Here is a 25,217-nt window from a genome sequence, read left to right as displayed (position 1 = left end):
ATCAAAACAAACATTTTATCAGAGAAAATTCTTAGAGAAATAACTTGATGATGATATATAGCCAGTATATGGCAGAGCTGGAATTTGAAACTAGATTTTTCTGATAGTATCTGCTGTTTGTTAGTATTGTGTCCTAAGTGCAGGCAGTTCTCAATGTGTTTTCAGGGTAGGTATCCTGAGCATCAACAGAAACTTGTTAGAAATGCCGAGTATTGGGCCAGCCCTTTGCCCACTGAATCAGAAACTCCAAGACTAGGTCCAGCAATCTGAGCTCTAACAATTATCAGACTCTCCAGATGATTCTGATATGTTGAAGTTTGAAGTTCCCTGAATTAGGAAGTCTCTGATCAGACACACAAGCAGCAGAGAAAGATGCACCTCCACTGCCCTTCCCTCTACTCTTTTGAAAAATCTCTTTTCCCATCAGCTGAGAGTGGAAGGCAGTATCACCCAGAGCAAGAGTCTGCCTTCAGGTGGATGGGGTGAGGTTGCTTCATGATCCCATAGCAGAAAAATGAGGGAAGGATTGGGGGGTGGGGGTGAAGGACCGCCACTTTTAGCCATTGTATTCTCCTTTTTCTTTCTTTTTAAACAGGAAATTAGGGATGGCTGGCCAGAAGCTGGGGTCCTCTGCTCTCCTGTGCTACGTCCGCCCTGACACTGCTGATCCAACAAGTAGTTTTAGTTTGACTGTGGCTAATGTTGGCACATGTCAAGCAGTCCTATGCCGAGGTGGGAAGCCAGTGCCCCTTTCTAAAGTCTTCAGCCTGGAACAGGACCTGGAGGAGGCACAAAGGGTGAAGGATCAAAAAGCCATCATAACAGAGGTGCATCTCGCTTTCTGCCAATCACTTTTGCTCCCCAATTCTAGTGAAGAATGCTTTGAATGGAGGCAGTGAAGGTCCAGTTTCTTCCTATCATATCTTGTAAATTGTATCCAATCTAGATAGATGTTCATTTCATATGGTTTCAGTAAGAGCACTAGAAGAAAATCTGAGCAGTTAGTGACTAGTAGAAAGAAGCAAAATTAATTAGAAATGAAAAGTCCTAATTTACAGTCCTTTAAATGAATAGCTAACAAATAAAATGAATGTTGTGTCCCATTTAGTTCCCAACTCATCTGCTTTGCTATTCCAAACAAAAAAGACTTTGGGGGTTTTTTTGGTACCAGGGATTGAGCCCAGGGGTGCTTAACCATCGAGCTACATCCCCAGCCCCCCTCTTCTAACAATTTTTTAATTTTGACACCGGGACTCACTTAGTTGCTTAGGGGCTTACCTTGAAATTGTGATCCCCCTGCCTCAGCCTTCTAATTCTCTGGGATTACAGGTGTGTACCACCATGTCTGGCGCTACTTAATTTTTTTTTTAATGGATTATACTTTTGGTGTTAGATCTAAAACCTCATTGACAAACTCTTGATCACTCATATTCTGTGTTGTCTTCTAGATGTTTTATAAAAGTTTCGATTTTTACATTTATGTTTTGATTTGTTGTGAGTTAATTTTTCTGAAAATTGTAAGCTCTGTGTCTAGATCTTTTTTTTTTTTTTTTGCATGTGTTGATGCCATTTATTAAAAAGATTATCCCTTCTCCACTGTATTGCCTTTGCTCCTTTGTCAGAGATCAGTTGGCTGTGTTTGTGTGGGCTCTACCACTGAGCTGCATCCCTAGCCTCTTCCCCACCCCATTTTATTTCAGACAGGGTCACCAAGCTGCCAGAGTTGGCCTTGAATGTTAGAGCCTCCTGTTTCAGCCTCCCAAATATCTGGGGTTACAGGTGTACACCACTGCACCCAGTTATTTTTGTGTTATTTTAACCATGAATAATTTTTGTCTATTATTTGCCAAGTACTGTTCCTTTAGAGTTTTATTTAATATATCAATAGCTCCCACTTTATTTTCATTTTATAGATGAAGAAAATAGTTTAGAGTTTGTGACAAATTCTGGCAAATAAAAGCCAGAGAGTGACTGCAAGTGTTAATTTATTGATGATTTCAGAGTTTTTGTTTGTTTTTTTATTAAAGAGAAATCAATAAAATCAATTTCGAGCATATGAAATTTCTAACCTGCAACCAGGGTGATTCCATTTCTTCTAAGTTTAGAATGATAGGGGTTCTTTTTTTTTTTTTTTTTTTTTTTTGCGGTGCTGGGGATCGAACCCAGGGCCTTGTGCCTGCAAGGCAAGCACTCTACCAACTGAGCTATCTCCCCAGCCCGGGGTTCTTATTTAATATGCTGTTCATTCTTGGTGTAGCCCCTAAAGAGTAGGTAAATTATGCTACATATTTCAGACTTTCCCTTTAGGCCAAATAACCATAGAGGTCTTTTAGTGCTTTAGCTACCAAGAGTCTTATCCATTGGAAGTCTTTTCAGTTCCAACTGTGTCTTTAAGTGAGAAATTAATTGTGGTGACACATCTGAATTTTGGCCTAAGAGTACTAGGGATGGAGAATTAAAGACACTTCTGCTTATTATTTTTCTAACATGTTCCTCTTAGCATGTCTTTTATGTTAGAACAGATATCTTTTAAGATGAGTGGTTCCTTGAGTTCACTTAAAATTATACTGATCCTAGGACAAATCATATAATAACATATAAATTCTGTTTTATTTTAGACTCCTAATTTTCTTTTGGAGAGATAAAATGTTGCATGTTTTGTTGCTTTTTTTCTCAAAATTTTCATTCTGCTCATCTTTAGGATAACAAAGTGAATGGGGTAACTTGTTGTACCCGGATGCTGGGCTGTACATACCTCTACCCTTGGATCCTCCCCAAGCCCCATATATCTTCCACACCACTTACTATTCAAGACGAATTGCTGATACTGGGAAACAGAGCTTTGTGGGAACACTTGTCATATACAGAAGCTATCAATGCAGTACGTCACGTACAAGATCCATTAACAGCTGCTAAAAAACTGTGCACGTTAGCACAGAGCTATGGCTGTCAGGATAATGTGGGGGCGATGGTGGTTTATTTGAACATCGGTGAGGAAGGATGCACTTGTGAAATGAATGGACTCACCCTCCCAGGACCTGTGGGATTTGCTTCTACCAGCACCATCAAAGATGCTCCCAAACCAGCCACTCCTTCCTCCAGTAGTGGCATTGCCTCTGAGTTCAGCAGTGAGATGTCCACCTCGGAGGTGAGCAGTGAAGTGGGCTCCACTGCTTCTGATGAACATAACACTGTGGGCCTGGAGGCTGGTTTGCTTCCACGGCCAGAGAGGCGCTGCAGCCTCCACCCAACACCCACCTCTGGGGTGTTTCAGCGCCAGCCTTCTTGTGCAACCTTCTCCAGTAATCAGTCTGACAATGGCCTTGACAGTGATGATGACCAACCTGTCGAAGGGGTCATAACCAATGGCAGCAAGGTAGAAGTAGAAGTAGATATCCACTGCTGCCGAGGGAGAGACCTCGAGAGCTCTCCTACTCTTACGGAGAATTCTTCCACCCTGTGTCCTGAGGAACATGCTAGAGGGTTGTTTTTTGGGATCCGAAGACAGAACAGTGTAAATAGTGGCATACTTCTGCCAGCGAGCAGAGACAAAATGGAGTTACAGAAATCTCCTTCCACTTCCTGTCTCTATGGTAAAAAGCTCTCCAATGGCTCCATTGTGCCCCTAGAAGACAGCCTGAACCTCATTGAAGTGGCCACAGAAGCACCCAAGAGGAAAACTGGCTATTTTGCTGCCCCCACTCAGCTGGAGCCAGAGGACCAGTTTGTTGTACCTCGTGACCTGGAAGAAGAAGTGAAGGAGCAAATGAAGCAGCATCAGGAAAGCAGGCCTGAGCCTGAGCCCAATGAAGAGGATCGGACCGAGCCCCTGGAGGAGTTTGACACAGCGCTGTGATCCTGCCACTGTAGTGGGCACAGTGCAAGAGAGGGCTTTTGTGGTGTTAGGGAGGGGACCCTTCCAGAGGCATTATGCCTCTGTGTTTCTAACCAGAGACGTTTGGGGTAAAACTTAGAGCCAAAAAAGGTGAGAGCTATCCGGGTCTGACCCTGGATGAGCCAGTACCACCATCAGTGTTAAGTTTCGCATTTAACCTGCATTGGAATTCCCAGAGTTACTGGGCGGAAAGCAGAAGTTGTTCTCTGTCAGTCCTACCACCTGCCATTAACCCTTTCTCTCCTAGGATCATTTTGAGAATTTGCCTGCCTGGGCAGGAAAGGGACTATTTCTGTGGAGGAAATAACTGAAGGTTGATTCCCTTTACTAATTGCTGCTGATGGATCTCTGTGACAGAGAAATCACCTTATCTTTCAGACTAACTAATGGGGTGTGATGTGACTAGTCACATGGCTTTTCATTCTTCTCTACGAGAATATAGCCTATCAAAATGATGTTTATTGGAGATGTAGAACCAATCAAACAGATAATTTATGTATGTAATGTAATGAGAGCACTTTTCATTGACTGTGAACTTTTTATTTTTGAATCTGCACTCGAGCCAATCTTCTTAGAGGCAGCCCAACACCTTTGTCCATAGGCAGAGAGATAATTGGGTGTTGGAGCCTTCCTTGAGGGTACTTGGAAAGCCCTGAATTAAGCTGTTTGATGTCAAAGTGTGAAATCTCCTGAGGAACTTGGGGTAGAGGGACCTTCTTTTGTGGGTAAAGATGGGGAAGGAGCCAAGACTAAGTCTACTTTTCCCAAGAGAGTTACTCCTTGACAGATGTGACACCCACTCGGAATGTGATTTGAGCAGATCACAAGGTAGGCACTTGGGGACTGGCCTCTTTTCCCTACCATGTGGTCGAGTTGGCAGCCAGCCTCCTCACAAGCGGGGCCAAGGCCAGCATTGCTGGTGTCCAGGAATCTTGAATTAGAGCAGATGATTCCCAAACAGATGGAGGCCATGTGAGAACAGATGATTGGATGGAGCTCACAGGTTAGACATGTTCCTTCTTTCTCTAGAGCAACAAATGGTTTTCTAGAATGTTGGAAGTGAGTTGTCAAACCTTGCTCTAAAGGCTTGACAGTGTACCTCTCTGAAAACTGCTAACTCACTTTATGTGGTTTCAGGGTACTGGACTCAATACCTATATGTGACTCGAGAAATTCCTAAGCTTACAGAAAACTTGATTTTCTTTCTTCCTTTTTTTTTTTTTTTTTTGGCACATTCCACATAACTCTAGCAAAATGCAGTTCCTTCTGTATTTTTGTTGCTTTTTCCATTAGAAGATTATCTTAAGCAAACTAATTCCTGCTTATAGTCCTACAAAATTTTGGCATTGCTTGATTTTTGCCCAATGGGAAATGTGCTTTGAAGATTTGAAACATTTCACAGTTTAAAAAGAAAAAAAGAGTGGAACCATTTTTAATTTGTTTCAACAGAAACAAAATGTTAAATATATTGTTGAAAGTATGTTTATTCCTTTGTGGGTTCTTTTTTTGTTTGGAATGGGGTGGGAGTGTTTGTCCAAAGTAATAGTCAAAAACTAGTGTCTTCATCCTCTCAGAGGCCCCATACCCATGTACATGTGTCAACGGGGTACATTCTTGGGGGATTCTGTATACCCCATTGGCTGCCTAATGTTCAACCCCTCAAGAATTTGAGCTTGAGTCCCCAAATCATCAGGAACACTTGACTTCCCTTCTGTCAAACTACTGGTCAACTACTGAAAAAGTTTAGAACTCAGGTCTTTGATTTGAAGTGGGGAACATGGTGGCTCATACAGAGTTTAGGTGCTGTTAGAAAGATGGGTACAATAGTATGTTGCCACCTTATTTTTATATGGGAATGAAAAAAAAAAAAGAAAGAAAAATCCAAGATGTTAGTGATGGGTGATGTAAAACATCTTCCTACTCATACAGCAGAACCTTTGGGTTCTGAATAGACTAGTGAGTGATGTTGTCTAAAAATTAAAGTTATTTTGGGAAAATACCACTTTAGTAGTATAGTCTTATAAAATTGTCCTTTATCTGTGAATACTTTTCTTCTCTTTGTTTCTTGTCCTACTTATTGGAACCACCTCAAAACCCAGGTCCACACTGATTCCCAAAAGTAAATGTGTTTACTTTTTGGTCAGCAAAACTCTGAAATTCCACGTGTACTTTGATGTGGTAGTTATTTTCAGGTGACATTAGGTCTTTGAAAACCTCTAATATAGTATATACCAAAACTAATTTTTTTCCAATTTCTTTTCATTATGTCCTTCTACAGTTGTTCTGTATTGAAACAGAAGGTTAAAAGGCCATAGTTTATTACCAAAAATACATACCCCATTTGACCTATGAGGTAATTGACAGATGTTGTGTTATCTGAGTAGGCTGTCAATGAAAGCCAGCAATCTGTCTGCAACTGAGTGTCATCTTCCAAATACCTTAACTCAGAGGGTGTGTTCCCCAGGTGGGCAGAGTACAGGTGATCTCTAGCATGGAAATCCTGTTCTCTGCTTGATTCTTGGGTCTCTACATGTACCTCCCACTTAACAGAGTTTAAGATAATTTCTGGGTCGGGGGGGAACCAACCTCCTGGTTATGGGTGCAGTTCAGGAGTCCCATGGAGAAAGGAAAATACATGTGGCTTGCCAGCCAAGTATCCTTATTTTTATCCAAATGATTGGAAATATATCTGAAGTTTTCAATGTTGGTATGACATGATGCTCTAGTGCTACCATAGAGTCAAGTCATTGAATTACCATTCCTGACACAAGCGAGGGCTTTATAATACTACTGTAGAGTGTATACGTGCAATAAGTCGGTGAACCCATTTTCCTGGTACAGAAGAGCCAACATAAGCAGTGTGGCATCACTGGGTGCTATCACAATTGCTTGTAGCGAGTGCTATTTTCCAGGAGATGGAGCCAGTTAGGTTTGGCTGATCTACTATCAAATGATGCTCTTCTTTCCATGTAGACCTTCAACAAAAGCAGGTACTTGGAAGCCACAGGCTCACTTTCTTTATCTATTCAATAATTATTAATGAAGAGACCTCCATAAGGGAGCACTTGGCTGTTAATGATATGTATCGATTACTAAAGAATTAGTCTCCAAGCCATCTGGTGATGTCCACAGCATCACTGTAGAACTGTCTTGTCACTTTTTACTTCTCTCTGGGTGGAGACTTCCAGACTCCCCAATCATGGACACAAGTTATTCTTTCTTTCCAGTCAGTGACTTTGCCCCTTGGTTGGGTAAGCACTTCCTAGACTGAGAAAAACGGCTACAGTCAAACCTGCTCTGTTTTCCTCATTTGGTGATTAATCAGCATAAACTCCTTGTATTCTAAATCTCATGCACCTCTCCCAGATGCTGTAGGGTTTCCCTCACTGTTGCCACTGGATGTCAGACAGTGGGCTCACATCTTATGGTTTTGTGCAATCATCGTCGTATTGTAGTCCTAAGACTCATTATAGTGTATTTTTGATATTTTTGAAATGTGTTAAATTTTTTAATTCAATAATATGAGCCAGAGCATGTTGCAGCAAATCTATTGTTTGTAATAAATAACAATAACAATAATAAATAAAATAAAATGGAATATCTTTTTCATGCCTTTGTTTTAAAATGGAATGCTTGTTATTTTACAAATATTTTAGCATGAAGCTAGAATTTTCTCTCCTAATTTTATTACAGAATTAGGTTCTTAACTAAAAGTACCTTTAAGATTTTTCTGCTCTTTCTTGCTTCAGGGGAAGATAAGCAAGAACAAACACATGAAGCCACATTCCATGACACTACAAGTCTATGACTTAAGGCAAACTATTCTTGATCACCTTTTGTATTAGCTTTGTATCACTGTAACAAAATAGTGGACACAGGCTACTTATGAAGAAGAGGTTTATTAAGTTCAGAGTTTGGGAGGCTCAGGGGCATGGTGCTGGCATTGGCTCAGGTCTCAGCTGTAGTCTTGTGGTGGAAAGCAATGGCAGAAGCATGTTTGGGAGCCAGTGATTACATCTCACACCAAGGAGCAGAGAGAGCAGGTGGGACCAAACTCAGGCTTTTATAATAATCCCCTCAGAACTACCAGAGGATCCCAGGAGAACCATTTTTGGAGGGTATGCCCCAGCAACCTAAGGTCCTCCTACGAGGTCCCACCTCCCATTAGCACCACCCTGTGGATCAAGACTTCAATCACAGTGGACTCCTGGGGACACTCCAACCACACCTAAACCATAGCACCATTTCAGGTGAAATAGCAATAAAGATTTTTAATTTAAGAGACATTTTATTCTGACTTGGTTCATATGTTTAAAGTAATCCCAAAGATGGGGAGCAGTCAATATTTACATGAAGATTATTAGCTGATCAGAAGAAACTCAGCTGTAAACCATCTACAGCGCCTCTTAAGGAATCACAGAGTGGGTGGTGATAGGCTGAGCGGAGAGTGGGCCATCGTATGTTCCATGATGCCATGGCTTCAGGGTAGAACTGCGGTTTAGTGGTGTTGGCTTACAACATACTTCATCTACTTAGAACCTACAGATGGGTGCTCTCCTCCTTGGGGAGACGGTTGTCTCCTGACTTCCAAGCAAGATTAGCTGCCTCGCTCCAAACAAAAGCCATGTTAAAGTCATTTTTCAGGTTTCTTCTTCATCTAGAGAATGGACATTTTAAAAACTTGGCTTGACAACTGTTGCCTCGACACCTTCAGCATGCCAGTTACTACACCACTGTCTACTTTAATACCGTAGTTCCGTGAGACATGCTTCCCTGGTCCAGGGTGGCAGAAACAAATTTCTCTGGGTATGTTCTCTACTTCAGACAACATTCCCTGGGACACTGCAGGCAAAAGCATGTTAGTCACTCATCACACATTCCCGTGTGTGATTCAGTAGGTCTGAGGTCTGAGTTTTATCTGTTACTTGAAAGTTTTGTGATTTAGGTAAGTTACTCATCTTCTTAAGGCTTGTGTACTCTTGTATGCTCTCTTCTCTTCCCTTCCCTTCCCTTCCCTTCCCTTCCCTTCCCTTCCCTTCTCTTCTCTTCTCTTCTCTTCTTCCTCTCTCTCTCTCTCTCTCTCTCTCTCTCTCTCTCTCTCTGTGCTGGGAATTAAACAGGGCCTCATGCATGCTAGGCAAACACTCTGCCACTGAACTGCATCCCCACCCAGTTATTTCTCATTTGCTAAGAAACTAGTATCTGCCATCAGTTGTGAACTTAAATAAGAGGACCCAAAGGGCTTCTTCAGCATAGTGATGTACTTGGCCCATAGCATTCAATGAAATGTTAATTATTGGGTAAAACACTGGCCCTCTGGAACCTTGTTATAACAAATCTTGACCTTGACAAATGGTGAATAAGTGCTAAAGCCTTGAACCTTATAAAACTATGGATATGTGCTAGTATTGTTAAAGTCACCGATGGACTCCTATCGGTGAAGAGAGCTGCATCTCAGGAGCAGTACCCCAGCTGGGCCTGGGCACAAAGCTGAAGTCAGGTAGGCCAAAGTTCTCATTTTGTTTAGCAAAAGAACCAGCATGGGCAAAGATCATTCAACAGGGATATGACTGGTGAGAATAAATGCTAGGTGAGACCAGTGTGAATGGGTGTTTGATTTTTGCTGTTAAAATCTCTGCCACTCAGAGAAACTCGTGTAGAGTCTAGTTACTGCCCCAGGTTGAGGGTGACAAGAAGCACCTTTCTGTGGCATAGTGGACTTTTTTCCAACTGAGCAATAGAGATTTCCAGTTGATTATTTTCCTCCAAGCATTGTTTTCCCATTTCTGTATGAATTTTACATTTGACTTTTTTGTCTTGGATAGGTTCCATAAGAATTAGTTGTGGAAAAGCAAGAGGATATAAAAAAGACTTAGGTAAAGAGAATGAATACTTCCGGTTGGATCTGACACAAATGGATATAACTGTAAAGCACAAGAACAGGTATAACACTTCAGATGATAATTACTAAAAGAACTTTTAAGATTCCGTGTCAGAGATCTGTTATGTTATGAAGAGGTCCAGGGGACTGAGGGTCACTATCTACCTTGGAAGACCTGCAAGTGGGAATGCAGAAGTGAAAAGTTCTCCAATAAGCCTTTGGAGCCTAGTAAAATTAACTGCTTTATCTTTGAAATTAGTTGAATGACATATTTAAGAAGTTGGTGAGTTTTCTCACTATTTGGAAACCTCATGGAAAGGCATGCCACAAAGTAGAAACCATCTTGGAATAGCTGGTAGGAAACATTTTCCCTGGGCCCTGAGGCAGCCGTCCTGAGGAGGATCACGCTTGCTAAAAGCATCTCTTTCCCAGGAACCCAACTCCCATTTCAAAGAAGAAGGCTGCTTGGCAGCATGCAGGTGCAGGGGACACTGGTGGCACTCTAACAGCAGAATTCCTCCCCTCATGGGGGACAGAATGTAGTTACCCATTTAGGATTTACTCACACCACAGCTTTAAATCATTCCCTGGGACCAAGCAAGGATAGCTTATTCCTTTTGGTGATTCAAGATAGAACAGGTAAGATTTTGACTGTAACACCCGATATGCTACCCTCTGGTGTGTTGTTCTCAACTTTTGGAAGTTCTCTGGATAGTTAGTTATTTTCGCTATTATCATATGGTGAGAGCACCCCCATAAGGGGATACCCTGACTTCTGAGGTTGCTTTTCTGACTACAGGTTTTTCAAGTGATCATCAGGTCTCCCTTTACAACAGAAAAATGAGGCAATTAACTCTGCATTGGTACCAAAAGGAGCACTTATAAAATTGAGCATGTGACAACCAGTTTGCTGTGGTTGTGAAAGACCTATCTCTTGAGAGAGGCAATGGGGTTGGGTTGACATTTACTTTAGAGAAGGTTCCCCTTAGAGCGTCCCAGACCACAGGTATTCTGGTGCATCTCTGCCATTTCTCTGATCTTCTTGGCTGTCTTTGTAGAGCTTCTGTTTCCGGTAGCTCCGCAGGGCCAGTACCACGCTGGCACTGTACATAATTACCAGAAGACAAGCAAAGGTGGCTGCTGCTCCATCCGTGCCTGCCAGCTGGCAGTTCATCCAGGTGAGACCCTTGCGGGCGTAGAGCCTCTCTCTTGCTTTGCAAGTGTCCGTGGAGTTGATCTGCAAAGCTACGTGGAGGTAAACGCCAATGCCTACACAGCAGCCCACTGCTGCCAGGAGGCTGAAGGCGGCCTCCACGAGGAGCCACTTCCCAGGCAGTTTTGTTAGGCTCTTGGCTCCTTGGAGTAAAACGCCCATGGTGAGGACACCCAGCCCCAGAGAAACAGCCACACCGCCATATATCAGAGGCGCCCGCAGCACTGTGTACTGCTGGTCCAGCTGCCGCACCTGCTCCAGCTCAGTGCCCTCAAATGGTGAGTAGTAGTTGTTCCCGAAGCCACTGCCACTGGCAAAGCTGGCGCTGAATCCGGCAAGGACAAAGTAGGAGGCCACGATACACATGAGAACCATCCCGTTCAAAATCACCTCCACTATCTGTACCACACCTATGGAAGAGAGAGTCGGGGTAAACACTGACATTACTCACCAGGCCAGACTGGCAGGATCTGCTGACCTGATTTTAAGAACATGGTCAGATGCCACGTTAACGGTCTTGAATTGCATGTGGTAGGTAATTGTTTTTAATATATGTTTGAAATATCAGAATGCCACTTTGAGAAGTTTTAGGCAGTTTCTTAAAAACACTCCACACACATTACCATGTAACCCTGCGACTGGTAGTGAGATTGAGAGATTTATCCTAACGAAATGAAAACCTGTATCCACCCAAGAACATGTACATGAGTGTTCACAGTAGGTTTATTCTTAATAGCCCAATACTGGGAACAACCCAAATGTCCTTCAGTGGCTGAATGATCATGCAGGTACACCTATGCCACAGAGCACACCAATCAGCAGTAAGAAGGAATGACCTGTTGATGCAGACACTAACGTGGATGACTCTCAAGGGAATAATGATGAGTGAAAAAAGGCAGGCGCAAAGTTACATACTGAGTGACTCCATTTACGTAACAGTCTTTGAAGGAGAGAGTTACAAAGATGGAAGCTGTTGGGGGACAGGGAAGAATGGGGGTGAGGGGGAGGAAGGGAATGGGTATGGCTATAAAGGGGCAACACCAGGGACGTCTGTGGTGATGGAGCAGTTCTGGATGGTGGTGGTGGTGACACAAACCTCCACATGCGAAAAAACTGCATAGAATACACACATTCATACACACAAACAAGAGCCTGTAAAACTGGCGACACCTAAACGAGCTCTGCCGATTGTCACTTACCTAGAATGATATTGTCCATAGTTAGGCAAGAGGTTACCCTTGGGGAAAGCCAGGTTAAAGGCACACAGGATTTCTCTACCATTTTTGTGACTTCTTGTGAATATATCGCATTCAAAGAGTTTGTTTTGCATTGTTGTTTTTGTTTTGTGGGACTAGGGATGGAACCAAGGCCTTTTGCCTGCTAGGCAAGCACTCCACCACTGAGCTGCATCTCCAGACCAACATGAAAAGTTAAAAAAAAAAAAATGACATAAGCATTAGCTGTATTCCCGGTGGAATATAAGCACAGGCCTGTATTCCCAGTGGCTTGGGAGGTTGAGCCAGGAGGATCTCAAGTTCAAAACTACCCTCAGCAAATTAGTGAGACTGTTTCAAAAATTAAAAAATAAAAAAAGGGCTAGAGATGTATCTCAGTGGTTGAGCACCCCTTGATTCAATCCTGAGTACCAAAACAAAGAATAACAAAAACAAACAACTTATGCATAAACTGAGAAAGTTCATTCATGTCTCTGTATGCTCTTCTCTATCCTCAACCACTTAGGTTTCCAATACAATTGTCCAGTGTTCCTTTATACAAATAAAAGCATATGCAAATCTGCATTTCATCCCTTGTTTTTTTTTCACAAAAGTGTACTGTAGACATAGTTCTGTATTTGCATTTTGCGTTTACTATACCCTATCATCCAGATCAGTCTCCACAGAGTGACCACATTCTTTGTGCATGGCCTCCAACTCTATTGCATGGAGTCAAACAGAACCAGGATCCTGATGGATCCTTGGACTATTCACCTGGTGATGTGGAGCAGGGACAGTGTTCTTTTAAGTTTAAGGAACCCACAGATGCTGCAAGGCAGTGACAGCCAACAGGTGAACAGGGACTGAATATCTTCTTGTCTGAGCTCAGCTTTCATTTCGGTACCAACAGAGGCCCCAGGCCCCAGGTACTTCTGGGAGAATGTCTCTCAGCATCCCCTGGGGATTCAGAGATGAGAAGGAAGAGAAGTGCAAATGAACCTGGAGTGGAACTCCAGGTTCAAGTCCTCACGGTTTCCTGCCTTGTGATCTTGCCATGCCATTCAGTCTTTCTAAGCCCTGGACGCTTTATCTGACAAATGAAGATAAGGTTGCCAGTCTTATCCCCCAGGCTGTGGTGAGGACCACGCAGTTGTCTCTCCATACCCGTGGGTTCTGCACCTACAGATTCAACCAAGGATTGAAAATATTTGAAAAAAATTTAACTGTACAGAACATGTAGAGACTTTTTTCTTGTCATTATTTCTTGAACAATACAGCAAAAATGATCATTTCCATGGATTGTTTGGGGATCGCAATTAATCTAGAAATGATTTAAAGTATACAGAGGGTGTGCATAGATTAGCTGCAAATACTATGCCATTTTACATAAGGAACTGGTACATTCTTAGATTTTGGTGTCCACAGGGGATCCTGGAACCAGCCCTACTGTGCATACCAAGGGATGACTGTCTCTGAAATACTTTGAAAAATCACAGAAGGTTATACAACTTATGTTTCTAAAATGTAAATTGGCGAGAGGCTTAAGAAACGGGACAAATTTATGAAAAGTGTTGTTTTCCAGAAATTAGGATAACCATCAATAACATTAGGCGGTACAGTGATGTCTATAATCTGGGCAGTTAAAGGACATAGGCGACAGTGGGCTTGCTGATCCTATCTCCTATGGGCCCACACAAATTCCTGGATGGCCAAGAGACACAGCAATCATGGGCTCTGACTTGAGAAGCTGCATTCTTCTAATTTAAAACTCCAAGTAACATCAGACCCAAACGGCCCACTCTTTACCCAGGCTCTCTCTGTACTGGCCGTGCTCTCTACAGCACAGTGACGAAAAATCCATCCAGATGTCATTCTGATTTGTTGGGGGTAGCTATATGCTGTGCCCAATGCCTTTCTCTGCCCTGGTTTTCCTTCTGCATGCATGTATTGTACCCTTGGAAGGAAAGAAGAGTGTGCTACTAACAAGATACAGGAAATGTGACCATTTCCCTTCTGGGACGGATTCTGCCAAAACAGTGGAGTCCTGATCCATGTAGCACATATCTGCTGCACTGAAATGGAATAAATTTAGATCTTGTCAATCACCCTACTTATTGCAACAACTGAGAGGGATAGCACTTGCTTTCTGGGTCTAATGATATTGGGCCTGTTGAAGGAATATGATCATGGAGTACTATTCCCGGAACCAGCCAGGCCTGAGCTGGCTTAGCTATCAATATCAAACAGGCTCAAGTATTTTCACGCATACTGTTAGTGCAGAAAGAGACACATGCACCAGGGAAATATGATAGGGGTGACCACCAGAGATAGCTGTCACTTATATCCAAATTGGGATGGGACAAGTGTCCAGAAAGACAGTAGAGAACTCTGTAGAAATGGAGACTCAAAAACTCACAGATCTTTGCTATAAATAGCAACTTTCTGGGTAAGGCTGTTTTTGTGGCTGGCCATTTAATACCCCTTAATTATACATCTACATCTGTCTTTGCACTATAACTTTAATCCTGAAAAAAAAAAAAAAAAAAAACTAAGGAGAGCAAATCCAAATTTTAGTTCTTTATTTTTCTAAAATAAAATGAATACATGTTCAGTCATGTATAAAATGAAAAATTAAAAATATCCCCTTCTCTCCACAAAACTGTTAATACTTTCTCATGTATTATTCAAGAAATTTTGTAATCATACACAAGCATGCACAAGCACTTCCTTTTCTAAACTCAAACTCATCTTCTAAATGCAATAAACTGTCCTTATTTAAGGGAATGATGTAAACATATTGTAAAAAGAACCATTGCTTCCAATTAAAATTTTTCTTTGGATTTTTTTTTTTTTTTGGATTCACATAAAGCAAAGAACGTACTTGTACCAAGAATATATTGTGATGTTCCATAAGTCATTATTCAGTGTGCAGTAAAAAAACATGAAGTTGTCTGGCCAGAAGTGACATTCTTCTGTTGGGAAGGATTTTACATTCTTTTCTTCTGGATGGATCCTGAATTCCAGACCTTGGGTTTAATTCTTCATACAATGGTACATTTACCAGAGGTACAAAACACTTATTGAGCTTTCAAGCCACTGTGAGGGGCTTACAGAATAGCTTCTTTGCAACCCAGTGAGTTAATCTGACTCCTCTTTGCTCAGCCCACACCCACCCCTGACTTTTTTTATTTTTAATTTTACAGGGGGTAGCTCTTCTGGAAGCCCTGCCCCATTTCCCTGATGAACTGTGGCAGTAGAGGGACTCCTGGGCTATCTGCTGAAGGCAGCTGTGTCCAGAACAGTTCAGGCTGAAGCTATTTTGTGTCTCTATGGCTTCTCATGAACTCTGAAGATAAGGGGCTTCCAATTCATTCAATTATTTTCCTTTATTTAATCAAGAAACCCCTCCCTCCCCCCCCCTCTTCTCTCCTCTCTCTCTCTCTCTCTCTCTCTCTCTCTCTCTCTCTCTCTCTCTCAGTACTGGGGATTAAACCAGGAGTGTTTTATCACCAAGCTATGTCCTTGGTCCTTTTTATTTAATTTTTTTATTTTGAGACAGGGTCTCACTAAGTTGTGAGACTGGCTCTGAATTTCTGATCCTCCTGCCTCCAGAGTTGTTGGGATTACAGTGTGTGCCACAATGTACCACATGCCTTTCCCCTGTGAGTCCTGGGTTCCAGTTCTGTTTGTTTGTTTTTGATGTGATTTTGGTTACTCCCTCAATGACAGAGGAGTCCAGAAACCAAAGTTGGTTGTGCCAGAGAATGCTGCTCCATGCAACGGGGAGCTAAGCCTACCTCTACTGAAGTTGGCTTGTTACTTTTGAAGTTCTGGCAAGTTCTACAACAAAGAATTCTCACAAAAGATGGTAATTCAGAGTAATTTCCCTCATTTACATTTGGCAGAATGTTTTAAAAAGCCTAAAACTCCAACATCTCTGCAGGTTTTTCTTTCAGCTTCTTGACTTTTCGGTAACCCCTGATGGCCAGGACAGCTCCCACGGCAAAGAGCCCAATACCCAGGGCTGCAAAGACCCCAGCTCCTATATCTCCACCATGGAAACTGCAGCTGAAGCCACTGTAGCCTTTGCTTTGGTACAGTGCTTCCCTCTCTTTACACACAGGAGAGCCATATGCAGCGGAGAGGGAGTGGAAGAAGAAATACAAGGCTGGGATGTAAGCTCCATCAATGAGCATGTCCAGCAAGCCTTCTGCCACCAGCCACAGTGGACAGTGCCATGGGACGCGCAGGACACCCGCAGCAATGGCCAGGCAGGAGAAGGCCATGAGAGCTCCACTATAGGCCATTGTCGCGGTGACCATGGGCAGCTTGAGCTGGTAGAACTGGACATCCAACTGCTGGGCTTTCTCCCCATCAGCACCCTCAAAACCACTGTACGCCCCTCCGTACTGGTAATAGTAAATGCCCCCCAGGTTGGTGATGCCCGTGTATCCCCCTGTGGAACTGTAAGATACAGAGCTGCAGGCCAGGATCAGCAAGTTCAGCAGAACCTCCAGCATCTGACAGCAGGCTGCAAAGAAAGGGTGTGTTACCATTTTAAGAGATGCTACTCTGCACCTGGAGACTCTTCCACCTCCAGGCTCTTCTTCCCCAAGGAAGCTCAGACCCCGGGCTCTTCATTCTGCCCCCTAGGGCAACCTACACTGTATAACTTAGGATTAGGTGGTGGCAGGGAACCACATTCCCCAGAAATGGTGTTGGACATACTTTGCATTGAAAAGAGTAACTCGCCAAGAGCAAAGCAACCTGCCCGGGAGAGGTCAAAAGGATGGGAGAGACGTCATGCCCACTAGAAAGAAAGGCGTCCTGCAAGAAGGGCAAGAACATTCCATACCACCAGCACCCCACACACTGAAAAAGGTCATCTCTTTATATGTGTTTTAGGGTTCCTTCAATTTGAAAGGGGTTTCTCCAAGTTTGAAGAAAATCATAGCAGTTAAAAATATGCAATGAAGTTTTTTAAAAAAGCATGGATATTATACATCAAAATGTTGACTTGGGCTCAGCAGTAAAAAAATGTTGACCCTGATTTCCACTTAATAGAAACAGAAAAGATTAAGTTCATTCCAGGATGCTTACCAGAGTAAAGAAATTATTCCTAGACTTCAACTCAATAAATAAGTCTTAAAGTTTAATTTCATTTTTAGTTTCCCTAAAGAGTAATTATCTGGGCTGGAATATTTCCAGAGCTTGATTCCTTCAGGACCCATGGTTTCTTTATCTTGGACCAGGGAAGCTGTCTACTCTCCTTAAAATCAACTTTATTGAGATACAACTTACACACAATAAAATGTTGCACACTCAGTGCACTGGCTTGATGAGTTTTGACAGGTGTGACCATAATCAAGATATAGAGCACATGAATTTCCCTAGGAATGCTTTGTTCCTAGGGAACCCTTCCTTTCCTCCCCAGGCATCCTCTGATCTGCTTCCTCTGATTAGAAGTTAGTTTTATCTTAAATGTCATGTACATGGAATCATACAGTAAGGTACTTTCATGAACTCTGGCTTCTTTTGCTCAGCACAACAGAAAGTGGGTGCTTCTGAGCTGGCACTGTATGCTCTGGGGTCAGCCCAGCAGCCTCTCTCAGCCTGCGAGGTAGTCAGACGTTCTGCCTCCTTTTGGCCGGCCTATAGCCTGTGTGGCATTGACACACTCTTTTAATTGAAATGATGCTCTCTCAAATACCATCTTTCACTCTAACGTTCTGCCCAAATGCAAATAGCATGATTCTTTTAATTATAAAACTTATTGCAAAAAATGAAATGTAGATAAGAGAAATGTATTATGTAAAAATGGTCTACAATTCAACCAATAAAATAACCACTGTGGACATTATGTACTATATATCTTAAATTTTTTATTATATACATGTGGACATATATATATATGTATATGTTTACATATATGTATACACACACACACACACACACACACATATAGTGAGTATATATAGTGAGTATGTGTGTGTGTATGTGTGGTACTAGGGAGTGAACCCAGGGCCTCCTGAGCACGCTAGGCAAGCACTCCCCCATTGAGTTACCTCCCCAGGCTTTTCTATTGTATTTGTTTATTTATTTATTTAGGTACTGGGAATTGAACCCGGGGCATTTAACCACCGAGTCACATCCCCAGCCCTTTTTAATGTTTTATTTAGAGATAGGGTCTTGCTGAGTTGCTTAGGGCCTCACTAAGTTGCTGAGACTGGCTTTGAACTTGCAATCCTCCTGCCTCAGCCTCCAGAGCCGCTGGGATTACAGGTGTGTGCCACTACACCTAGCCTTTTTAATTTTTTATTTGGAGATGGGATTTCACTAAGTTGCTGAAGGTAGCCTTGAACTTGCAATCCTTTGGGATTATAGGTATATGCCATAGTGCCTGGTAAACTATTTTCTGGGCTCCTCTACTATATGTTCATAATTTTTATTGTTTATTTGCTTTTTTTCTATCTACTATTATATGACCTATTTTTTACACATAAGAATATAGTGTGAATATTTTTCTATCTCAGTAAATAAAAATCTACTTTATAACTTTGAAGGACATATAGATTGCCACAATTAAATTGTAAGGGACATTTAGGCTTTCCCAATGTATTGCTGTATGAGAGAATTTCTTAATAAATGTCGGAAAGACAAGAACCCCCACCAAGCCCTTCTTTTAAACTTTTGTGTAACCACAAAAGAATCACCAGGGCTGTGGAAATAGCCAATGGCACCCTTAAAATAAAACCCAGAGGCTTCCAAACTTTCCTTGAGGTAGACAGCCCTCTCAGGCTCCAGGGATGTGGTTCTGAGCCAGCACTTTTCTGTCTCCTAAGAACTAGGGGTTCAGCTGGCAGGGTAGAGTGGGCCTATATATAATTCCAGGGACTTGGGAGGTTGAGGCAGGAGGATCGCAAGTTATTGAGACCCTGTCTCAAACGAAAGGGGTCAGGGATGTAGCTCAGTGTGGTAGGGTACCCTGGGTTCAGTCCCCAATACTGCAAAAAAGACAAAACTGGAAAAACAAAACCCCAGCAGTTCACCTTGGGTCACTCCTTCCTTGGACTCTGGCCAGGGCGTTCAGCTGTGTTAATCAGTTAACACTCTTAAAGTGAGCTCAGTTTGAAATCTTGACCTAATCTCAGTGCAGACAGATTCTGTGTAGGGTGTTAAATAAGCCTTATGATAAGGGGGTCTGCAGGAGCACACACAAAGAGACATAAATTAGAAAAAGACCACAGTTTTCTACCCTGAATCTTTTCAGGGCCATCACAACTAAATGCCACTGTCCTTCCCCTCCTGCCCAGGATGAACTGTGCTGGCAACTCCTCCAGCTCAGGTTCCCAGTCAGGAAATTGTTTCTCAAGACTGAATGAGAAATCAGCCCTTCTGACTACATAAATTACAACATCTTGGAAGAAAATTAACTTTTTTTGAGACAAGGTCTCACTAAGCTGTCCAGGCTGTTGTTGAACTTGTGGGCTCAAATGATCTTCCTGCACAGCCTCTCAAGTAGCTGGGACTACAGATGGGTGCCACCAGGGCCTGGCTGAAGGTTAAATTTTGCAGTTAAGGCTAGAAGCTGAATGCAAACTCCATGATTTGAGCACAAGGGTCTAAGGCGAGCGGGAAAGAACAAAAGGAAAGGCGAAGCTGCTCCAGGTGCAAACTAGCCAGGAAATGCATCTTCCTGCCAGGCAACTCTTTACCTGTCCCTCTAAATAATAAAGGAGCACAATGCACCTGCACACGGTTCCCTGGTGGCCTGATATGTGCACATGACATCTGTATTTGCCTTCGGTCTGATCTTTTTTGTTGGCTGCTAAAGCTTTTAGTATCTGAGAATTCTTGCTTGTAAAGGTAAACTTGGGGCCTGCCTTTCTGTTGGTCTCCTGATTCCATGGAGCTTTCTAAGGTGGATCATAGCCCAGATTTTAGCCCAGTCTCCCTAGAAAGATAAGGAAGGCTACAATTGTCTCCAATTTTTGCAAGTTTGTTGGGGTGGGGGCACGACTTCACTGATAAGGAAGTCACAGAGGATCTACTCTAAGTTGGGTCTAAAGATCCTCAGCTGACCTTTATCCAGGCATGTATTTCCTGCTGGAGACAAGTTCCTGGTGCACAATGGTTGTCTCACTCAACACAATGCCTTATTGTGTATTTCTATGGGTCTCTGCACATTCAGAGTTCCTTTCAAGCCCTCATTTGTTGGCTTCTGAGTGCTGAACCGTTCTTTCACTACCTTGACTTAGAAACCCAACCTCCAGGCTCAAAGCCAAGTAGCCAGAAGCAATGAAGCCTAAAACCACAGCGCCTGTTTCAGTGGGAAGCCCTAAGCCCTGCCCTCTCCTCTTGGTAAATCAATCACAGAAGAAAAAATTTTCTCTATGGTGAAACCTGTTAACCACTCTCTGACCTTTTTTCTGTCATTTATATTATCAAGAAAAGAAGAAACTAAGCAAGTAAATGATTTGAGGACTTAGGGTCAGGCTCTAAATTTCAATTCTAGCTCCTTCATGTAGGAGCTGTGTGACTGGATGACTTATTGTACCTCTCTGAGCCTCAGGAGTTGTTTAAGAGACTTAAAGGCAATGAGGTTGCACCAACATATGGAAACTAAGGTAATGATCCCTACGCTGGGATTGCCTAGAGCTCTTTCATCAAAGTTCCTTATAATCCTATAATCATGTACATCTCCGTAATCACTCTAAGATACATTTTCAGTTAGGAACTCCATGATCTCTCCCCCTAGGCTGGGCTGTTTTCTCCTTTATTCATACATAGCCTAGGAAGATTGCTCACAGATTCCACGTGCCATTAGGGCTCACCCTGATGAACCAGATTTTCTTCATTGCTGGCAAGGCCAGGACCCATGCTAATATGAGAACCCTGGGAGCTGACGCTTAATATTATCTCAGTGTTTTTCAATGTTCAGGTACACAGTAAGTAGGTTTTTTGGTTTTTGCTTCCAATAAAACAGAAAATACCAGTGTATTTGCTACGTAGTAGGGTAAGTAGAGTTTTCATGACATTTTTGTTTGTGTTTCTCTGCACAGGGCAGATTTACATGAGTGCTATGGGTATTCTTAAAAATCACTTTATCTCTCTGGTATTTGGTTTCTTGTCTGGAGAATGATAGCTCATAAAAAAATAATTTCTTTTTTTTTTTTTTTTTTTTGAAAGCAAGAACCTCAAACAGGTATGGAAGTGAAAATGCTGGAACCCAATAGGGGAATCGGCCCCACCTCCCCAGCACTTGCAACAGCAATCAGCCCCCCGACTCCACGGAGGCTCACCTCTCCCGGTGCACAGATATCTGCATTTGTGGCATTCCAGGAGCCCCTCCGCCTCTGACTGGTAATATTCCACTTCCTCTAGTCCTGGCCTGGGGTGCGAGGGCACATATCTCCCTGAAGTGGTTTCGCTGTAACTGAAAATCACATACAGCCATCAGGAATGGGCCTCCCACTCAATGGCTCAGTCGGGGTTACAACTCTTGACTCTTCGCAATGGGCCTGGACATTCCAGAACATGCAGAACAGAAACAAGCTTTGCCACGGTATTTCAGACTCCAGAGGCTTCTCAGGTTTAGCGGCACCACCAAACATCCAAACGGGTGACCCAATGCCGCAGCTAACCCCACAACTGATCCTGTAATCCCATACACCTGAGTGCTGCTTTTGATGCTGGTTCACCTCCCTGTGGAAGCTGCCTGTGGGAGTTGAGGGTCTCAGTTCAGCAGGGACCAGGCCTCTCAGAACTGGTGTGTATTCACAAGACTCTGGAGTCCAGGCTGGCATTCCGTCTGTGGCTACTATGGAAATTCTCCAGGAAGATGGGAGCTACAAACGACTTTTGAGATCTTCCTATCATCTCTTCCTTTGCCAGTCCTGCCGCTGTTTTCTTCTTTCTCCCACCTTTATCTAGCACATTCTGGGTTCTAAGATTCAATGGAAGGCTGCATTCTACTTGCTGGGTTCCAGGGATTTTTCTAGAACACAGGACTTATCTTAGGTTTGAGATCCTTAAAAATTTAGTATCACACAGTAAGTCCTTGCTTATTTCTAAACACTTATAACCTCAAGCTCACAGACGGCCACAGCGAAACTGACCTTCGCCCCCAAAGATGACGTGCTCTCCTGTGTCTCTGGGTCACTGCAGACACTTCCTCTGCTTGGAACACCTTCCACCTTCCTCCCCCAGTCTTCCCCTTCTTATTCCTTCTCTAGAACTCAGCTTGCGATCCTTTCCTCTGGAAAGCCTGCCTCATCCTGGACAGGAGCCCAGCTCTGTTCCTTCCAAATCCAAGTTTCTCCTGCAGCCCATTTCACACCGTGCTGCACCTGACCTGCTTACCCGTCACTCTCCTATAGCAGGCTGTGAACACCAAGAGGGTCAGTCTCTGTAGCCTTGCCCTGCCATCCTATTGATTGAATAAATGCTTAAGTGAAGAATAGATAGGAATAAATTGCTCCTTGGTTTCAAACCTCCAACTGGTGGTGAGCAAATGAAGCAAAAAACAAAAGTATTTCCTTTACTCTCTGCTGGGCAGTGGGGTGGGGGGAACTGGGGCTCTAGTTTATAAGGAAACAAAAATGCAGCTCTCAATTTTCCTCATCATACAGTTGCTGTACAATGTGGCTTTAGTCAGGGAAACAATAGCTAGTGCCAGTGACTATATCTGGGCGTAACCTTTGTCATACTAGTTGGTTTTAGATAATGTAACATAAACTCAGGATAGTAGCTTTACAGCTGTGCGGACATAACTACTGAGAGACTGGGCTCAGTCTTTGACTGCCACAGTGGAGGCCAGGTGTCAAAAAGCAGGAGGCAGGACCCATGTGTCTCCTGGTTGAAGCAGGCAGGGGCAATATCCTATCTTTTCAGTCCACAGCACCAGGGGCATAATTTGCACGTTCAGTAACATTTGTGAACTTGGTTGGAATGTTAGTTCCCTAGGAGGACACGTGGAGACAAGGGGTGGCCTGGTCCTTCCATCTCCACTCTCTCCTGGCTCAGGATCTTCCAGAACATCATGATGCTTCCTTCTACAGGAGCCAATGGGAATTCCTTATAATTCAAGATAGGGGTGGCAAAGTTTGTTCACTCAGGAAGGTGGGGGTCTCAAACAATGTGAGATTTGAAAGAGGCTGACTTAGACGATCTCACCAAGAAGGGGAAAACAAACCTATGTCCTTCGGTGGGAGAAGTTTAGGTAGATTTAGTTCCTTGGTTAAAAGTGTAGCTTCTCCCACCTGTTTTTGAACTGCACATAGCCTGGAAGGGGTAACATGTTGAATCATTAACTCTTCATGGAGCTGACTCTATTTGATCCTGGACACCAGGCACCAGGACTTTGGAAGTTGGAGAGGTGCTGCAGGGTGGCTCACGACTGTAAGCCCAGAAAATCAGGAGGCTGAGGTGGGAGGGTCGCAAGTTTGAGGCTAGTATCAGGAACTCAGCGAGGCCTTGTCTCAAAAATTAAAAAAAAAAGAGGGGGTCGGGCTGGGGATGTGGCTCAGTGAAAAAGCACCCCTGGGTTCACGCCCCCGTACGAACAGGAAGAGGAAGAAGAATTAGAGGAGGAAGGGGAGGAAGGAGAAGAAAGAGGAGAGGAAGAAGAGTCAGGATCTGAAGTCCTAAGGGGCAGTCCTGAGATAACGCAGGGGACGGTGTCAGCGAGGAGCTGCAGGGGAACCCCACCCACCTGGCTTTTCCTGTCCTGGGACCTTCTTCCTCTTTACCTGGTCCCCCAGCCCTGCCACCGCCAGGAGGGGCGGTTTCTGTTTTATCTGGGTTGGGTGGGGGCACCGTAAGATTTTCTTTCTCCCCAGGGTCACTTCCGAGGGCACGAAAGAGAGAAATGGCATTTCCTCTTTTAAACGGGCTTCCCAGGAGGCCTGGGCTGGTCTTGGCCGCGCTCGCAGGGCCCGTGTCCCCGGCAGCCCCCTCACCTTTGCGGTGCGCGGCGCCCGGAGTTCTCCTTCCTCGCTGCGGGCGGCTCCGGGGTTTCCCAGGGCGCGGGCCAAGGGGGTGGGGCTGCGTCCCAGGTCGGTCCCGGGGCTGCGTCCCGCGTCCGGCTTTGGCGGGACTTTTCCCGAGCTCTCTGCTCACCTGCGCGACGGCCCGCGTCCCTGTGCCTGTCCTGGCGGGGGTCTCGGTCCCTCCCCCTGTCCCGATCCCCTCTCCGGTCCCCGTCCCTCCGCGCGTCCCCGTTTCTTTCCCGGCGCCGGTCCCCGGCTCTGTCCCGCGGTCGCTCGGGGTGGCGGTCTCGGTCCGGGTGGGGGCGCCGGTCCGGGTCCCGCTCTCTCGGCCGGACCCGGGGCTCCCGAGTCCCCAGCGTATCTTCCATGCCTCGGTTCCGTGTCCCCGCCCGAGAGCGACAAGTTTCCCGGGCAGGTGGCCAAACCCAGCGGCCGGGAGCGCGGCAGCTCACCTGTGCGCACGCGCACTGCCCTGCCGGCCCGGGGCGCTCACCTGCGCGCGGGGCGGGGGGGGGGGGGGGGGGCGGGGGCGGGATGTTCTCTCCACGCGGACTTTACATCTCCGAAGTATTTTTTCATTCAATTTTTTAAAAATACAAAAACGTCATGCAGTGAAAAGAAGTGCAAACCGTATCCTGACCATACTGCTACTTGTCTGAAAGTGACAGACAGCAGTGACTTAAGTTTGTCCTGCTGCTAATGTACCTCCAAAGGCCTGTTGAGACCACCAGAAATACCTTTTCTCCAGTTACTTCTCAAAAGAAGTAGGAGTGGTCAATGATTATATGAGAAAATGTTCAATATTTTAGCCATCAAGGAACTACTTTGTGATTTCATTTCACCTCAGTCAGAATGGCTTTCATCTAAGAATATGAAAAACAACAACAACAAAACAATTGGAGAGGATGCAGGGATAAAAAGGACCCTTATACGTCTTTTGTGGGAACATAGATTAGTACACTAGTCAAACAGTACAGAGGGTCCTCAGAAAGCTAAAAATAGAACTACCCCAAGACCTAGCTAG

The 25,217-nt window shown here is 44.0% G+C and overlaps 2 protein-coding genes across 3 annotated transcripts in view; one reads left to right on the top strand and one right to left on the bottom strand.

Annotated features, from left to right (window-relative positions):
• Nucleotides 1–7,493, top strand: part of Phlpp2 (PH domain and leucine rich repeat protein phosphatase 2) — a 67,273-nt gene extending 59,780 nt beyond the window's left edge. Inside the window, exons 18-19 of the mRNA XM_047527131.1 lie at nt 596–827; nt 2,702–7,493. Of these exons, the coding sequence (XP_047383087.1) occupies nt 596–827; nt 2,702–3,856 (1,387 nt within the window). The 3' untranslated portion in view covers nt 3,857–7,493. The remainder of the gene's footprint in view (nt 1–595; nt 828–2,701) is intronic.
• A 1,460-nt stretch (nt 7,494–8,953) lies between these two features.
• Marveld3 (MARVEL domain containing 3) lies at nt 8,954–24,618 on the bottom strand. Of its 2 annotated transcripts, none has more exons than XM_047527132.1 (3): nt 24,164–24,618; nt 21,506–21,639; nt 8,954–11,399 (listed from the first exon to the last, which is right to left on the bottom strand). In XM_047527132.1, exons 1-3 carry the CDS (start codon nt 24,559–24,561, stop codon nt 10,762–10,764), a joined length of 1,170 nt encoding a protein of 389 aa, XP_047383088.1. In that variant the 5' UTR covers nt 24,562–24,618; the 3' UTR covers nt 8,954–10,761. The 2 variants fall into 2 exon arrangements, with proteins under 2 accessions (XP_047383088.1, XP_047383089.1); XM_047527133.1 differs by lacking the exon at nt 8,954–11,399 and adding an exon at nt 15,403–16,734.
• Between the last annotated feature and the right edge of the window lie 599 nt (nt 24,619–25,217).

The sequence above is a fragment of the Sciurus carolinensis genome, chromosome 16, assembly GCF_902686445.1.
Source record: "Sciurus carolinensis chromosome 16, mSciCar1.2, whole genome shotgun sequence".
NCBI classification, from domain to species: domain Eukaryota; kingdom Metazoa; phylum Chordata; class Mammalia; order Rodentia; family Sciuridae; genus Sciurus; species Sciurus carolinensis.
The sequence above is the reverse complement of the archived record's forward strand: the minus strand, read 5'-3'. Positions and strand labels throughout refer to the sequence as shown.

Coding starts and splice junctions, on each gene's coding strand:
- Marveld3 (XM_047527132.1), bottom strand. CDS start 24,561: ATGGAAGATACGCTGGGGACTCGGGAGCCCCGGGTCCGGCCGAGAGAG. Junction 21,640..24,163: donor GGGCGCCGCGCACCGCAAAG/GTGAGGGGGCTG, acceptor TGTGATTTTCAG/TTACAGCGAAACCACTTCAG. Junction 11,400..21,505: donor ATATCTGTGCACCGGGAGAG/GTGAGCCTCCGT, acceptor TCTCTTCCATAG/GTGTGGTACAGATAGTGGAG.